The 19,413-nt window shown below is 31.6% G+C and overlaps 1 protein-coding gene across 3 annotated transcripts; it reads left to right on the top strand.

Annotated features, from left to right (window-relative positions):
* Window positions 1-283: 283 nt before the first annotated feature.
* LOC134681735 (zinc finger HIT domain-containing protein 3-like) lies at window positions 284-15,510 on the top strand. Of its 3 annotated transcripts, none has more exons than XM_063541372.1 (7): window positions 284-361; window positions 7,028-7,104; window positions 10,983-11,014; window positions 12,279-12,353; window positions 12,967-13,014; window positions 13,707-13,754; window positions 15,302-15,510. In XM_063541372.1, exons 2-7 carry the CDS (start codon window positions 7,028-7,030, stop codon window positions 15,493-15,495), a joined length of 474 nt encoding a protein of 157 aa, XP_063397442.1. In that variant the 5' UTR covers window positions 284-361; the 3' UTR covers window positions 15,496-15,510. The 3 variants fall into 3 exon arrangements, with proteins under 3 accessions (XP_063397442.1, XP_063397441.1, XP_063397444.1); XM_063541371.1 differs by having other exon boundaries at window positions 13,704-13,754; XM_063541374.1 differs by lacking the exon at window positions 12,967-13,014 and having other exon boundaries at window positions 13,704-13,754.
* The last annotated feature ends 3,903 nt before the right edge of the window (window positions 15,511-19,413 follow it).

The raw sequence follows: 19,413 nt of genomic DNA, 5'->3' as shown, positions 1-19,413 counted from the left end.
AAATCTATAAAAAAAATATATAAAATTTATAGAAATTATTTTTTTTGACTCTTATTTAATAAAAAGTGTGTTAAGAATAAAATTGGTACATAGCATATCAAATATTATGCAGTAAAGTGTCAATCTGCTATCAATTTTTTTTTTTTAAATTCTGTATCTTTGCGCATAAATTAGTTTCTATATAATTAATTAAAATATAAATTCAGAAAATAATTTTTAAATAGACAAAAATGAAAGCTGTTTATTGTATATAATACTATACATAAAATATAATGTTCACAGTAACAGACCTTAAAGCTACACTTTACCACATCTTCACGTGTGATTTGTTTATAAAAGGAATTGTTGACAAAATTGTATAGTAGGTTGCATAAATTTAAATGAAAGTTTTTTTTGCAAAGCCAAATACAAATGCTTAAAATGTTAAAATAGCCAATGTATTTTTGATACATAGAGGTCTATCAGTCTGTGCTAAACTGTTTTACTTTTAGGGTTTGTCTAACCAAAACTGGGAAAAGAGAAATAATTTTGGATACATACCAACTCGTACTTGGGGCAACTCTTACTCAGACAACTCGTACTTTCGGCAACTCGTACTTCTACCAACTCGTACTTTCGGCAACTCGTTTTTTTTTAAACATTATAATGCTTCATATTTTATTATTTACCTACTGATTTATCTACTGATAGGATTTATATCTAAAAAAAATCCTCAAGTGTCAAAGTGTGCTCAATCCTTAGAATATTTGAAGAGATTTTTTTACTGAATATTGCGTTAAACACGTTGTTTGTTGATGTGTTAACACTTTGTTTTTTGTTCTTTTTTTATATATATACTGGCACCGGCTTGAAAATTTGGGTTCATCCTTTCCCTTACTAAAAGATGCATATTTAGAGTCAAAGCTATTATTTGAATCAAAAATTCCCTCTTGATATGGATCTTTAAACTATTTGCAAAAAAAAATTAATGGGGTTGACAGTCTAACCTTTGCAAGCAACTTTAGATTCAAAATTTTAATTAAAAAGTTTTTGTATGAGCACTATGAAATACAATGGAGAAACCAAATGCACAATTGTGCTGAACACCATTGGAAGATATGCAAATCAACATCATTACAATATCCACCCAACAAAATCGAAAGTTATCTGCTACGGATCTGCAAAGAATCACAGAACAAACACCTGGAAATTATCAGATAATACAATTGAACTCTCAAACGAAACTACTCATTTAGGCCTAAAAAGATCAAGCAAAAAAGAAAATGAAGTAAATATAGAAGACCGTATAAAATCTGCACGAAGAACGAAATATGCCCTTATGAATTCAGGACTGCATGGTACAAATGGATTAAGCCCTAAAATCTCCTACACAATATATAGGACATATGTGCTACCAAGACTTCTATATGGTCTTGAAATCCTCTCTTTAACAAAGACCCAGATTCAGATTTTGGAGAGGTTCCATATTGGTACACTGCGTGCAATACAAACTCTTGCCACAAGAACAGCAAAACCTGCGGTATACTTACTTCTCGGAGTTCTCCCTGTAGAAGCAGAAATTCACAAGAGAAAATTGACATTCTTACATTCTCTTACAACCTGCTCCAACAATAAAATAAAAGAAATCATCAACAGACAAATTGCAGTGAACTTTGACAACAACAACAGCTTCTTCTTCCAAACTGCATTATTATTAGCAAAATATAATCTACCAGATATCTTTGACAAAAACATCTCAATTCCATCAAAACTATCCTGGAAGAAACTAGTAAAAACAGAAATCACATCCCTCTGGACCCTCAAACTCAAAGAGGAAGCTCAACAAATGTCCTCTTTAAAATTTCTAAACCTCAACTTTGGCAATGCAGACTCAACTCATCCTGTATGGGACTCAGTAGAGCAGAATCTGATAGAAATTCGAAAAGCCTCAACTAAAGTAAGGATGCTCACAGGGACTTACATGGTGCAAGCCGACAAGCACAAGTTCAGCCAATATACAATTGACCCCATCTGCCTGCTATGCCACAGGGAAATAGAGGATATACTGCATATTCTTACACAGTGTCCAGTTCTATGCAATGAGAGAAAAGAATACTTCACTCCCATTAAACAACTTGTGACTGAAAACTCTCCTCCTGGAACTTGGGAGCTGCTATTTAACAATAAACTAGCAGTTACACAACTTGTATTGGATTGTACAAAATATACGAAACAACTTGGATTCAAAGAAGAGTTAATTCTTAAACTGGAATCGCTTTCAAGACACTTCTGTTTCAAGCTTCATTACAAGAGGATATCTCTACTGAAAAAGCTAGACGAATGACAGTTATCATTAAGATACAGATACTGAAATATAGACAATGGAAAATTTAAATAGAAGACTAAATTTTATAAACTAATGTTATAGTATATATAGTTATTTCACTATATTTTATAACAAATATTCAGTGTTGTTATAAAACTCTAAGAACCTATTTGCTGGTAAAATGATTGACTAATTATTTGAGTTAAATGACCTCTGTAGATGGGTTTATCTTTTTTATGTAAATAATTTTATATTTTATATGATATGATTCTGTTTTTTCTGCAATTCACTGTCTATGTATAGTGCACCACCTCTGGATTTTACCTTAATGTAATATATTTTATCCTTGTTTCTTCCCCCTTTTTAAATATTTTGATATTTTAATATTACCCGTTAAGGGGTGTTCCTTATAATAGGAAGCTTATACGAAGAAAAGAAAGAAGAAAGCTGATGGGAAGCTTTGTAGCTATAGCACTTTTAAGACTCATTTTGGTCTTGAAAGATACCTTACTATATTACAATCACCTGAGCAGAGGAGAAATTTCACTCGATTGCGTATTTCTTCTCACAGACTAAGAATTGAACAAGGTCGCTATCAGGGTACTCTCCGACAAGACAGAATATGTCTCAGGTGCACCTCAAATGAAGTTGATGATGAAAAACATTTTTTATTCTCATGTACATCATCACAAGATAAGAGAAATTATTTGAATTCCACTATTGACTTACTATGCCCAAACTTTAAGCATTTGATTCCTAGTCAAAAACTGATATGGCTTCTTAATGTAGAGAATCTTGATATTTTGATATCTGTCTGTGAGTTAATTGATGAAGATAAAATATAACTTTAAAGATAAATATTTAATCAGGCTTTCTGCACTAGGCACAAGGTTGGCATGGTGGGGTACAGGACACATCGTACAAGTTCTTTTACCTTCTTGTTTGCGATATTATTATTTTTTTTATTAAACTGGTAATATTTTATCTTTTTTGTAATTTGTGCACTTTGGCATGTCAATTAGCATTGTCCCTTGGTGCCTCTTGCAGTTGTGTCACTTTAAATAGTACTGACTCCTCTGCACCAGGCACGAGGATGACATACCATTTATGTGCAACTTCTTACAATATCTTACCATATCATTAATGTCCCGAAACACATTTTAATATGCACCCTCCATGCCATATAGCACCGTCCCTAGGTGCCTCTTGCAGTTCAGCTAGATATATTTAGACTACTCGCAGTATTCTTTTTTGTGACTTTCCAGAGGTGTGCCTGAGACAAAGGTTTTATATATATACTAATATGTGATAACTGTTGTTTCTTATTTGTGTTTGTAACTTGTGTTGTTTATTATATTTGTAAAAGAATATTATATTACAATGATATTATATTATGCTCCTTGTGAGCCCATTTTATGGAAATAAAGCATCTTCTTCTTCTTCTATATAGGTATTGCAGTCAGTTCGTTTTCTCGTTTGAATTGTTTTACATGGTCATTTTATAGCTGACTATGTGGTATGGGTGGGCTTTGCTCATGGTTGAAGACTGTACGATTACCTATAGTTGTTCATTTCTGTGTCATTTTTGGTCGCTTGTGAAGAGTTGTCTCATAAGAAATGAGACAAGATCTTCTTTTTTATATGTCTTATTTCGTATATTTTATGTATATAATGAATGCATTTCTAATAGTTTGAAACCATAAAGCACGCATGTATAAAGCAAATTGCAAAAGATTTATATATTTTTTATTAGATACTATAATCAATAACAGATAAGAATAACAATACATTAAATAATTTGATTTATCTGAATCAAATTCATTTCATATAACTGTTCATCTCAAAATGTTTACATGTTCAATAAATGTTCAATAGTTATCAAAAGTACCAGGATTATAATTTTAAACGCCAGACACGCGTTTCGTCTACATAAGACTCATCAGTGACGCTCAGATCAAAGTAGTTAAAAAGCCAAACAAATACAAAGTTGGAGAGCATTGAGGACTGTTCAATCACATAATTAACCACTGAGCGGTTTTCATTCAGAAAACGAAAGTCTAGAAGCTGAGGGATGCTGGATTCTTCTGCTGGCAAACCACATTAATTGCAATAGAAGTCTATCTCTTATTCCTGTTGTACTAGCTGATTATACAACTCTTTAGAAATATAAGAAATAAAATGTATTGGTTTAATTTTTTATAATTATGATATATATAATTTTATTTCATAATTCAATTTTACCAGAGACATATATCATGTATATACTCTAATTTTACTAACAATTCTATTCAAAGGCACTTGACATCACATATATTTAGTATGTGACACTTTAATAAACAAATTATTAATTGCAGTTCGCGTGCTGGTGATTAATTGATCATTGATCATTGTTTCACACCTGAAGCATGTCGATTACCAGTAAATCGGCCCTTATTCACACACGAAGCGTGCCATTAATTAACTTATCAAAACAACTTCACACCTGATCTAATCGCTTTCTGCATGTACGTTTGCACAATCATGGTTTTAAAATGTATATTTCATCACAATAGACATTTGCGGAAACTAGGTTTACACCTAGGATTACACTTTAGACTTACGATTACACTTAAAAAAAACAAAGGGTCATCTCAAAATGAAAAAAACAACAAATAAAGATACATAGTAAAATGATTTTTTTTTATTATGTAAATAAGTCTTTACGGCGGCAAACAAAGGCAGCGCATATGGTCACAACAGATGTTAATCGCTGTCTTGGATGTCTCCACAAAGTCCCCATAACGATTACACTTAAAAAAAACAAAGGGTCATCTCGAATACTATTGTTCCTGTGGTTCTGTTATCGGCCTATAAATTTCAGTTGAAGTTCCGTCAATAGCCCCTACTGCAAACGGAAGTTTTCCCCACCCACCTTGTAAGTCCTGCCATATGCATTCACTCATTCAAAGTAGGCCAATGAATGAGACGACTAAAATTGGTTGTGGTTTCTTTTCGTATACTTTTGAATATTTATTGAAAGAGAAAACGTAAACAAACTGATTTCTCGATTGAGATAAAGTTAGATTATAAAAATTACCGAAAGGGAAATGAAAAACCACGCACAAAATATTGTATATACATGTACATGTACATGTAGTTCTTAAACAACAACTTGCTGATTCTCATTCTCCTCAAATAAAAATCTCAGTTGTCAGATCATTTTATGAAATGATGTTTGTTCATTTTTTCATATAAAGATATATAAAGGTGTAGTATCAGCGCCAATGAGTCAACTCCCTATCAAAATAGCAATTTATAAAAGTAAACCTTATAGGTCGATGTTCGGCCTTCAACATATGCATGCTTTAGAGTTTAACACAACGACCAATATTACAGGGGCGGATCCAACCATTATTTAAAAAAGAGGGGGGTCCCAACTACATGTCCCGAGTCAAATACATTGATCGTCCAAAACAAGGGGGTGTTCTAACCCCCGACCCCCCCCCCCTTTCTCTGGATCGGCGCCTGTATTAGATATGTTAATTATGGATACATGTTTTGCTTGAAAACTCAATTGTTCAACTTTTAAAATCATCATAAAAGAAATAGCATTTGTTTGGAACGATAGTTTGTATTTACACTTTGAGACGACCAAAGTTTAAATGTTACCTGTAAGTGTAATCGTAATCCTAATCGTAGGTGTATGCGAGTTTTCGCAAATGTCTAATACTACTATCATTTATATACGTATTGACATCAATTATACAGTAGCACATTTGGATTGTAAAAGTATAAAAGTTAAAGTAAAAATTAAGCCAATATTTAGAAGAATTACTAGAGACGTATTAAAAAAAAACCACTAGTATCACTAAAATTTCACACACACATTGTAAGAGTTTAATCATAAAACATTTTTACAAGGCTTTGTTGCTATTAGTAATAGTAATATGGGTCTTACAAATACAGCTTTTTGAAATATATAATCTTATTGGCCCCAAACATGGACCCAATAACAGGATTAGGGAAAATATTATTGAGATACACAATTTATATATCGAAAGTCTGCATGGAACATAATACAACATAATACTTTTTTCTGTTATATATTTGACTACATTTCTAAAAGGATATATATATAAAATTACAATTATACTCCAATTTTAAAAAGATAAAAGATACGATAACATTTAGGAAAGGGCCCTTGTTTATTTTCAAATAAACGGCACAATTACGATGGTTAAAGAATGTTTATTGTAGTGGACTTAATTTCTACAGACAAATAAAACAAAACAAATTATAAGTCAAGTGTCATATAAACTAGATAAATAATATCAAATAAAACATGGTTACCAGTTGGTAAAAATAGGGTACGAGTTGGTTGAGTACGACTTGCCGAGTTGTCGTGTACCCATAATTTTGACTTTTTCTACTTTATTCTTTATATTCAACTACAAAATCTAAAAATTTCTGTCTGACCGAATGATTTTTTTCGACATTTTGTTGGTCAGACAGAAATGGGACACACTGGTCCATTAGAAAAAAATCAAAACAACACAAAAATCAAAGCCCCCATTTCAGGCCATAATTGTCAAAGGGGAGGGGGCTACGAATACAAAAACACATGTATTTAAAATAAAACTCGCTAAAACAATGCACGTTAAATTAAAATCATTTTGTAGGATTGCTTGTTGATATGTTGAACACAAATGAATGAAGCTCAAATGTTTTTCTTAATAATTATAGATGACAAAAAAGCAAGTGTGTGAAGTTTGCACAGAAAATGAATCCAAGTATAAATGTCCAGCTTGCCTTCTAAAATAGTAAGTCCATTTATTTATAATTGATGTTTATTATTATACCTTGAATTATATAGTAATTATTTGACTGGCTAATACGAAATAATGTGTCATATTTTTCCCAAAAACTGGTAGAGTACATTTGTAGCTTAATAAACCGAACAAATTGAAGCCTCCGTTAATTAAACAGCCCTATTATTCCTAGTTGAATAACCCGTTTTGTACCTCAATGATCAAGTGTTAACCCCCAACTTTAAAATATGACCTCACTTAACCATGTTAATAGTCAGGGGACTTACTGAAATAAGTGATTTTTAAATCACTTATTTGAGTAGCAAATTCAAGGTTTTGTCACAAATTGTGATTTTGAAGTTTTTTTCAAAATTTTAAGCACTTAATTAGGTTTAAACAATATTTTTTAATTAGTAAAATAAAAAAACATGAACTTTTTGCTTCTTTTAAGTAGCAAGGTTTATGCCTTCGATGCTATCATTTAGCTGAAAATTATATTTGAGTTGAATAATGCTATAATAATGGCTTTACATACATTGTAATGAACTGATACTTTCTTAAAAGATTTTTCACAGCAGTGGGAGTAATTTTCCTGTGAACATGGTGAAGTTCAAGGTTTCATCTTTCAGATTATGTAATAAAATTCTACTGTTCGTGATAAAAATTTAACTGTTCGGGGGTGTTGAAATTTGTGGGGGTTACTAAAAGAAGTGATTTTTGGGAAGGAAATTGAGGTCTGATACTTAAACAAGTGATTTTTATGTCATTATCCTAGATTCAGTACAAGGTTATCACCTGAAATGACCTGGTCATCCTAGACAACACAGATGTTGGTTCTGATAAGTTTAGAAACATAATTAGTCCCTGGATCATTAGTTTTCTATATTTAAAGCAACAATAAAATTAAATCACTTATTCTAGTGATTAATTTGTACTACTTAAATAGGTGATTATTAAAGAAAGACAACTCCCAAATTTTAACCTTTATGGAAATAATGTTACTTGAATTAGTGATTTAGAAAATCACTTGTTTAAGTAAGTCCCCTGACTGCTTAACGTCTGTTGAACAAAAATAAATATGGCAATGGCCAGGTAAGAAGCTCAAGTGACGAAGAATCATGACCATTTGCCAAACAAGGCAAGGAAATTCATCTAAAGTGTGGACAATATGTTTTAGTTAACACACATTGAAACACATGTAACTTTGTTAAAATGAAAAACAAATCAGGTCACATCATTTTGTAGGATTGCTTGTTTATTTTTTATTAATTTTTTTACATTGATAGGTTTCAACTTTCATGGCTTTTTATACGACCGCAAAATTTGAAAAAAATTTCGTCGTATATTGCTATCACGTTGGCGTCGTCGTCTTCCGAATACTTTTAGTTTTCGCACTCTAACTTTAATAAAAGTGAATAGAAATCTATGAAATTTTAACACAAGGTTTATGACCACAAAAGGAAGGTTGGTATTGATTTTGGGAGTTTTGGTCCCAACATTTTAGGAATTAGGGGCCAAAAAGGGCCCAAATAAGCATTTTCGTGGTTTTAGCACTATAACTTTAGTTTAAGTTAATAGAAATCTATGAAATTTTGACACAAGGTTAATGACCACCAAAGAAAGGTTGGGATTGATTTTGGGAGTTTTGGTTTCAACAGTTTAGGAATAAGGGGCCAAAAAAGGGCCCAAATAAGCATTATTCTTGGTTTTTCGCACAATAACTTTAGTTTAAGTAAATAGAAATCAATAAAATTTAAACACAATGTTTATGACCACAAAAGGAAGGTTGGTATTGATTTTGGGAGTTTAAGTCCCAACAGTTTAGGAATAAGGGGCCAAAAAGGGACCCAAATAAGCATTTTTCTTGGTTTTTGCACCATAACGTTAGTATAAGTAAATAGAAATCTATGAAATTAAACACAAAGTTTATGACCATAAAAGGAAGGTTGGTATTGATTTTGGGAGTTTTGGTCCCAACAGAATAAGGGGCCCAAAGGGTTCAAAATTAAACTTTGTTTGATTTCATCAAAATTGAATAATTGGGGTTCTTTGATATGCAGAATCTAACTGTGTATGTATATTCTTAACTTTTGGTCCCGTTTTCAAATTGGTCTACATTAAGGTCCAAAGGGTCCAAAATTGAACTTAGTTTGATTTTGACAAAAAATGAATCGGTTGGGTTCATTGATATGCTGAATCTAACAATGTACTTAGATTCTTGATTATTGGCTCAGTTTTCAAGTTGGTCCAAATCGGGGTCCAAAATTAAACTTTGTTTGATTTCATCAAAAATTGAATAAATGGGGTTCTTTTATATGCCAAATCTAACTGTGTATGTAGATTCTTCGTTTTTGGTCCTGTTTTCAAATAGGTCTACATTAAAGTCCAAAGGGTCCAAAATTAAACTTAGTTTGATTTTAACAAAAATTGAAATCTTGGGGTTCTTTGATATGCTGAATCCAAACATGTACTTAGATTTTTGATTATGGGCCCAGTTTTCAAGTTGGTCCAAATCAGGATCTAAAATTATTATATTAAGTATTGTGCAATAGCAAGTCTTTTCAATTGCACAGTATTGCGCAATGGCAAGAAATATCTAATTGCACAATATTGTGAAATAGCAAATTTTTGTTTAATTAGAGTTATCTTTCTTTGTCCAGAATAGTCATGATAGTAAGCAAGAAATATCTAATTGCACAATATTTTGCAATAGCAAGATTTTTTTTAATTGGAGTTATCTTTCTTTGTCCAGAATCAACTTAGATCTTTGTTATATACAATATACACTGTATATTCACTTTTTACTACCAACTGATAAATTAAAATAATTTTTACCATTCAGTGATAACAAGCAGTTTTTTACATCTTAATATTTTATGATGTATTTAAATGAGTAGTTATTGTTGCAAACTCCATTAGTAATTTTAATTGAGATTAGTTTTGGAATAAGGGAAAGGGGGATGTGATTAAAAAAATTGGGTTCAATTTTTCTCATTTGAAATTTCATAAATAAAAAGAAAATTTCTTCAAACATTTTTTTGAGAGGATTAATATTCAACAGCATAGTGAATTGCTCTAAGAGAAAACAAAAATTTTAAGTTCATTAGAACACATTCATTCTGTGTCAGAAACCTATGCTGTGTCCACTATTTAATCACAATCAAAATTTAGAGCTGAATCCAGCTTGAATGTTGTGTCCATTCTTGCCCCAACCGTTCAGGGTTCAACCTCTGCGGTCTTATAAAGCTACGCCCTGCGGAGTATCTGGTTTGATACTGTCATCAAGAATGTCAAAATAAATGCAATTAGATTTTCCTCCCTGGTTTACTTAATTCATGTTCATTATATAGAATGCATGTTCATTTGGCTTCATAGTTCATTGATTTTCTATAGATTTCAAATTTTGTCAATGAATATTATGTTTAAAGTGCATGCCATTTGATAGTATCTACATCCTAAGGAACCTCAAATATTTTATGAACGCAGATGCTGGTTTGCAATATTATATTTTCTTGCATTATAAAAGTATGATTGTCTTTGAGACAACTGTCCACCAGAGACCAAAATATAAAGATTTTGATTATACCTGTAGTGTAAAAGTAGTTTCCCTTCCTGACCTTAATTGTGAAGATATAACCAGTAAATTTTTTAATCATGTGCATAGTTTATGTATTAAGAACCATGGACGAAATTCGCAGTTTCAGAATCTAATGCGTTGTGATTAGATTTTAACGTTCTAAACAATGGAAATTCAACCAATGATATTTTCATTTTGGTGTACAAACAATAAAATTATCCTTAGTCCTTTAGATTCTGAAACGGTGAATTGTTGTAATCTGTTTCATGACATATTTTTCATAAACTATTTTGTTTCTGTTTTTATTTTTCAGTTGCTCATTGCTATGTTACAAAAAACACAAAGGTATGTATAAAACACCTGAATTTTGTGGGATGATTGGTATGACATATTGTACAACTTGCACTGGTGGATCCAGGAATTTTCACAAGTGGGGGCCCACTGACTTCCTAAGAGGGGACTCCATTCACCCTTCAGTGATTCTCTATATAAGCAACCAAATTTTTTCAAATAGGGTGTTAATACTAGACTACGTGTAATCACATATAAGGTCAATACTAGACTACATGTAATCACTTATAATGACAAAGCATTTGTGTTTACATCTTTTTTAACCATTTCAAAAACTGTTGCTTGAACTTCATGTGATTTAAAATATTTCATTATTTTCTCCTAATCCCCACAAAAGTCAGTTTATATGCGTTATTTTTTAAGAGACTGATTATTTTAAACAATGCTATCCAAAACATGTTATCACCATAAAATTTCAGTAATAGTAGAGAGTCTGATATACCACCACCTTGTGAAATAAATGTGCAATATAAATTAAAACAATCTCCTTCCTATCCTCTATCTTTTATCATTTTAGGTAATTTTTAAGGGCTCAAGGTTCCATTTTTGAACCACTAATGGAGGCCTTGGTTGCCTAGTGGTCTAAGTAGTTACTACTGTAATCACTAGCCAGTAACACTGAGGTTGTTAGTTTGAACCCCACTGGTGTGGGTGTACTTGACTCCAATTTTAATTGACTAGGATTGTCAGTTTTCCTATCAAAGGTCATGATTTTCTCTGGGCATTCCAGCTCCCTCCACCAATAAAAACTGACGGCCACGAAAAAGCCTAAATGTGGTGCTTAAAAGTGGTAAACACTAAAAATTAAATCAAACCACTTACAAATGTACAACTTAATGTAATTCTTTTGTATGGTACTTCATAGCAGAAGTGAAAATGTACACAAACCATGCAAATACCCTTAAAAAAGAGGGACGAAAGATACCAGAGAGACAGTCAAACTTTTAGATTGAAAAAAAGGCTGACAGCGCCATGACTAAAAATGAAAGACTAACAGACAAATAAAAGTACAGAAGACTCGAAAATAGAAAACTAAAGATTGAGCAACACTAACCCCACCAAAAACTGTGGGTGATCTTTAAAATTGTTACAACATTATTGAAAATACAAGTACTCGTATATACAACCTGATAGTTATTCTCAAAGCATTATTGAATACAAGTACTTGTATAACATGTATAAACAATATCATTAATTGTTATTTGCAAAACATTGAAAATACAAATACTGGAATACACAAGGTCATTATTATTTACAGAAGCTTGCAAAGACACCAGAGACAAGACAGAACAATCAAAGAAGAGTGACGAAGACACCAATGTTATTTGTTCAGGTAACTTGTATGATTATCATGGAAATTTAGCGTCACATTATAAAACTTATATATTAGTCTCTTTCAAGCTTGATATAAAACAATATATTAGATTTTTTTAGGGTTATTTTTTTTGAAATTTGATCTAATAATTATTTTCTGTATCTAAAATGCTGGTGTCCTCTATAACATGATACCAAAAATTTGGATTTTTTTTTGTATAAAAATGAAAACATGCAAATTATAAAGATTAAAAAAGATGTTGCCTAAAAAGAGAGATGAAAGATACCAGAGGGACAGTCAAACTCATAAATCGAAAATAAATCGACAACGCCATGGCTAAAAATGAAAAAGACAAACAGACAAACAATACTACACATGACACAACATAGAAAACTAAAGAATAAGCAACATGAACCCCACCAAAAACTAGGAGTGATTTCAGGTGCTCCAGAAGGGTAAGCAGAATCTGCTCCACATGTGGCACCTGTTGTGTTAACTGTACATGTGTATTATATTGCAAAGAAGGTTTAATTTTCCTCATTACTTTACTTTCTTTTATTTGTATACATGCATTAATTACTTTTTGACATTACTTTCTTAAATTATACAGATACTTTTCTATTTTAAACAGTTGAAAAAACAGAAGATAGAGTTTCAGTTGAAAAGTTGGAAGAATTAGGTATTGTACTTTGATTTTGTAGTAAACACTATTTTTGTAGGGGAAGGGCTACGTTTACCCTTCTTTTTTTTTTTTTAAATATAAGAGTGAATTAGTGATCTGAACCCCAAAGAGACATACAAGTTTATCCGAAGTCTTTTGTTTTGCCTTATCCTACTCCTTTGTCAATTTGTAATAATATTTTGTCATATTGCAACTTATATTGGCATAATTGAAAATTGGCTATTATATGACTTCACAAAAACATAAATGAAATTCATTTTCCACCTACAGTATGCACAAATTTTGACGAGCATTAGACTTTAGTGGAAACAGCGAGACTAAGGGATCCTACATTTTGTCGTCGTCACCAGTGTCGTTGGCCGCATCCACAAATATTCACTCTGTGGTTAAAGTTTTTGAAATTTTAATAACTTTCTTAAACTAAAATTTTAAAATATAGGCCCAATCCAAAAAATTACATTCATGTAAATTCATCTACATCAAAAGCACTACTTTTGTCAGCTTAAGGCTAAATTACATCTTTTACCCCAATTTCACGGTCTGCTGAACATAGAAAATGAAAGTGCAAGTGGGGCATCCATGTACTATGGACACATTCTTGTTCATAGTACATTCTTTAATTTGTATACATGGATTAACCATTTGAAATTATGTTTTAATTTACATAAATACTTTTTTTATTTTAGCAGAGGACCAATCAGAAGATAGAGTTTCAGTAGAAAAGTTGGAAGAATTAGGTATTGTACTTTGATTAATATTATGCAAGGCTTTGCTCATTGTTGAAGGCTGTACAGTGACCTATAGTTACTAATGTCTGCCTCAGTCTCTTTGGACAGTTGCCTTGTTAGCCAATGATCTCCTTTGTTACAAACATGATAAAGGTGTCCTTGCCATTTTGAAAAATACAATCCATTTGTTTTCTTAGATTCCAATTTCAAAAGATAATGCACTGGAGCGAATCAATTGCATAAGGATAAGCACTTTGAAATGGAGACAAGAAAGCAATTATTAGGTTCTGTGAGATAGTTCGTTCCACACTCTTATTTTTTGTTTTCCTGTTTAAATGTTTCTACACTTGTAATTTTTGGCCCTTTATAGCTTGTTGTTTGTTGTGAGCCAAGGCTCTGTGTTGAAGGTCTGACCTTGACCAATAAGGGTTTACTTTTATAAATTGTTAGGTGGATGGAGAGTTGTCTCATTGGCATTCATACCACATCTTCCTATATTTACTTTGTTTCATGTTTACTTTTAATCAAAATTTTCCAAGAGATGAAGTGATTTGCAGTTGACACCAAAGAGATTTGAGTGTTATTCCCTCAAAATATCATTTTTGTTAGTTGAAAAGGTTGATGTGCACATTTTTGCTTGAACAAATAAACTGACAATATAAAAAAGAAGATGTGGTATGATTGCCAACGAGACAACTATCCAAAAAAGACCAAAATGACACAGACATTAACAACTATAGATCACCGTATGGCTTTCAACAATAAGCAAAGGCCATACCGCATAGTCAGCTATAAAAGGCCCTGATAAGATAATGTAAAACCATTCAAACGAGAAAACTAAAGGCCTTATTTATGTAAAAAAATGAACGAAAAACATATGTAACACATAAACAAACGACAACTACTGAATTACATGCTCCTGACTTGGGACAGGCACATACATAAATAATGTGGCAGGGTTAAACATGTTAGCAGAATCCTAACCCTCCCCCTAACCTGGGACAGTTGTATAACAGTACAACATAAGAACGAACTATAAAAATCAGTTGAAAAAGGCAGTTGACAAATTCATTCACACAAAAATCTTTCTGAGGTAGTAAAAAGTATTTATCTAACTTAAGTAGCTCACCCTTAAGGGATCCTCCAGTCAAACCATACTTCTATAGGAAGAAAACAGTTTAAAGTGAACTCACATATTTTGGTATCAGTCACAATTACGACTATACACACTGAAATATAGTTCACAATAATTCTCCAATCTGTGTACATACATGACATATGCACATATGAACTGTGAACAATGTGAGTTTTAATTTCAGAGTAGATAACTGAATTTTGCTTGTCTTTAAAAAAGGGGGTTACAGCAACTTGTTCACAAAATGTTAATGAACTATTTAAGGGTTATAACCTTGGATTCTGTCATCAACTTATCTGTTTATATTAATATTGAAAAAAAAAATCAATGCAAAATGTTAATGCATAATATGAATGACTTTAAAAATATTTATACACACAATATATTAAACATCTAAAAATATTTTCATTTTATTTTACAGAGCACTCTGTGCCCTTGAGACAGATGTTAGAAAACCCACATTTACGAACAATCTTACAAGATTTAGCTAAATCAACGAACCCTGCCAAACAAATGGAGAAATTCATGCATGAACCATTATTCCTGGAATTTGCTGACGAATGTTTACAAACTGTTGAACCTAGTGCACCACATGTAGAGATGGATTCAGATTAAATTGTCAAATTCAAATGGTGTTTTTTTTCTATCAGATGTCTTCGGTAACGCTGAATGCATTTTAGCGCTATTGTAAATACTATAAATTCAGAAACTTTTACAAAGATTTTATTAGAATAATGCAAATATAAATATTCTACTACAAGAGTAATGCAATACTGAGAACTTTCATTCTAATATATGAAACGTAAATAGATAAAGGAAGATGTGGTATGAGTGTCAATGGGACAACTCTCCATCCAAATAACAATTTATGAAAGTAAACCCCTATAAGCCAAAATACAGTCTTCAACGGGGAGCCTTTGCTCACACAGAACAGCAAATGGGAAAACTAACAGTCAAACCAATATAAATTTGTACATAGATTTTCCTGAAATTAGTTATTAATCTAACATTTTTCTCCCTTCTTCACAAATCATAGGCATGCAATGATTTTTGAATTTACAGTAGAATTGATGGGTTATCATGCTCTCACTTATGAATCCATTGACTATTTATATTTTCAGCTCTTCTTGTCAAAAGTGCAACTTGGCATCTGTTGTTTGTCATCTTTTAATTGTTTATATTTGATAAATTGTTGAAAATCACAGTTATACAGACTTTTTTTTTAATCACTTTCAGATATTGGGCTGATTTTTGGTATGTGAATTACCCATGATGAGTTACAGATCAAGTTTAAATTTCCTTCCACTTAGCTAATTTTGCTGTAATTTCGAGCTTTGAATTATGATAAATTTTAAAAAATCAGTTATACAAACCTCTTTTCCAAATGCTTTCAGATATTGGGCTGATTTCTGGTATGTGAGCTAACCATGATGAGTTACAGATCAAGTTTAAGTTTTGTTTTGCTCTGCTAATTTTGGCCAAAATTATGGGTTTACAACTTTGAAAATTGTTGACAATCACAGTTACAAACCATTTTTCTATACGCCTCCAGATTTTGTGAGACTACTATGATCATGTTTGTGTCCACATGTGTTATTGAAATTGCAGACTTTTCACCTTTTAGAGATGGGGCCATTCGTGTGGCTTTGACCCATCTAGTCTTTAATTTGTTTTGGTTCCTGCTTCAGTAGGGTATATTCATATAGGCAATAAGTACAGTCATGACAGTACAAATACAAATAAATGAAAAAGTTTATTTTCGAAAAATAATATAGAGATAACAAAATATAACAAAATGTTTTGTATATAAAAAATAATAAACTTTTTTTTATCAAATACTGTTCTTTAGTTTTTAAAAGGAAATACAGTAGCAGTGCTTGTTATCAACACATATGGTTTGAACAACAAAAATTATACAAGTCAAAACACAAAAATATTAATATCTTTTTCTTAATCATGGTTGTAATCATATATAAATCAAGTACCCAGTAATGTTACTACAATTTAACTGTTTTTATGCAAGTCCAGCCTGCTGAACCATAACAAGCAATTTTAAATAGAACTGTGGTAAATTTAAGTAGATGCCATATGAGATACCATTCTAAAAGAGGCAATGTTTTCAAATTCCAAGATATGGGAGACAACTATTGGAATCTCAAAAATAAGTGAATGAGGATCAAATCAGTCAAAATAAAAACAAAACTCTGAGACTTAGCACTCTCTTTAAAAAATATACAATAAACAAAAGTGACAACAAAGATATGAGATAAACTTGAAAAAATGGCCTGCTTAATATATCCCACATGTTATATACAGAGAATCAGTATAGATATTGATTGTCTTGAGATCATAGTCCCATACACATCACCAAATATTATGCTAACATTGTAAATATAGTCAAAACAAAACACTTACTTTATACCAAAACTAAGAAGCTACAAAATTTTAGCTACATTATAATAAAATAAAGCCCTTACTTAAATTTCAATACATTAAACTATAATTACATCCTTCAACCATCAGACAAACGTTGTTCTATCTAAAAAGCATGTATAGACAAAATTGTACAAGTATAAATTCACAATTAAATACATTAAACTATAATTATATTCTTAACCACAAGACCAAAGTTGTACTATCTAAATAGCATGTATAGAAAAATTGTACAAGTATAAATCAATTATTTTAATATATCAAACTAAAATTACATTCCTAAACCATCAGTCAAAAGTTCTACTGTCTAAAATGCATGTAATTTGTACAAGTATAAATTCAGAATTTTTAACAAGAGTTCACACGCTGAAATGTCTCGCCTTCTTTACTAATCATTGATATTATGTTGATAGACCTAAATATAAAGCTTTATTACAACTGTCACATAAACTCAACATTAACAAATTAACAAAGAAAACGAAAAATTGATCAATGAACCATGAAAACGAGGTCAAGGTCAGATGAACCATGCCAGGCAGACATGTACAGCTAACAATTCTTCAATACAGCAAATATAGTTGACTTATTGCTTATAAATTAAGAAAAACAGACCAAAACACAAACATTTAACACTTAGCAATGGACCGTGAAAATGAAGTCAAGGTCAAATAAAACCTGTGTAACAGACATATAGATCATAAAATATTTCCATGCACCAAATATAGTTGACCTAATGCATAAAGTATTAGAAAACTGACCAAAACTCAAAAACTTAACTTTAACCACTGAACCATGAAAATGAGGCCAAGGTCAGATGACACCTGTCAGCTAGACATGTACACCTTACAATCATTCCATACACCAAATATAGTAGACCTATTGCATATAGTATAAGATAAACCAACCATGACACAAAAACTTAACTATAACCACTGAACCATGAAAATGAGGTCAAGGTCAGATGACACCTGCCAGTTGGACATGTACACCTTACAGTCCTTCCATGCACTGAATATACTAGACCTATTGCTTATAGTATCTGAGATATGGACTTGACCACCAAAACTTAATCTTGTTCACTGATCCATGAAATGAAGTAAAGGTCAAGTGAAAACTGTCTGATGGGCATGAGGACCCTGCAAGGTACGCACATACCAAATACAGTTATCCTATTACTTATAATAAGAGAGAATTTAACATTACAAAAAATATTAACTTTTTTTCAAGTAGTCACTGAACCAAGAAAATGAGGTCAAGGACATTGGACATGTGACTGAAGGAGAGTTCGTACATGAGGCATCTATATACAAAGTATGAAGCATCAAGGTCTTCTACCTGCTAAAATATAAAGCTTTTAAGAAGTTAGCTAACGCCGCCGCCACCGCCGGCCACCGTATCACTATCCCTATGTCTAGCTTTCTGCAACAAAAGTTGCAGACTCGACAAAAACCAGTATTTAAATGTTTGAATTTCCGACAACACGTGACAAGGCAAGGTTGATTAATGAAAATTCATTACATTTTAATCAGTGATATTCCCCAAAAATATAACTGATATCTCACATGGTTGTACATCAATAAACTAATTTGGGATTTACTGCACACATATAAGAGATCATAAAAAACATTAGTTTTCACTGTTATTACATACAAAAATAACAATTATAACAAAATGCTTTCTTTAAATAATAAGACAAATTCAAGCTTTTGATACATTGTACATTAAAAACCATACAATTCAGTATTCCTCGATATACATTCCTTCTGCTCTTGTTTTTTTCTATGGTCGGGTTGTTGTCTCTTTGACACATTCCCCATTTCCATTCTCAATTTTAAGAAATAATGAAATGTCTAGTACCATAAACATACAAAGCCCACACCTTGTAACTTTTTCATACATTATAATTTGCTGTGTATTCCTTTGAACACAATTATGACTCAAAATTTCAATAACATTCTCAATTTGGTCAATTATGAAAACACTACAGAACAGAGCCAAATCTGGTGATGTGATGTCACATGTTAACTCAAATGAAATGCAACATTGTGACTTTTGTAAACAAAGATAAATCATTTGACCGTAGGTATTTTCTTTTCTATT

The sequence above is a fragment of the Mytilus trossulus genome, chromosome 8, assembly GCF_036588685.1.
Source record: "Mytilus trossulus isolate FHL-02 chromosome 8, PNRI_Mtr1.1.1.hap1, whole genome shotgun sequence".
NCBI lineage: Eukaryota > Metazoa > Mollusca > Bivalvia > Mytilida > Mytilidae > Mytilus > Mytilus trossulus.
The sequence above is the reverse complement of the archived record's forward strand: the minus strand, read 5'-3'. Positions and strand labels throughout refer to the sequence as shown.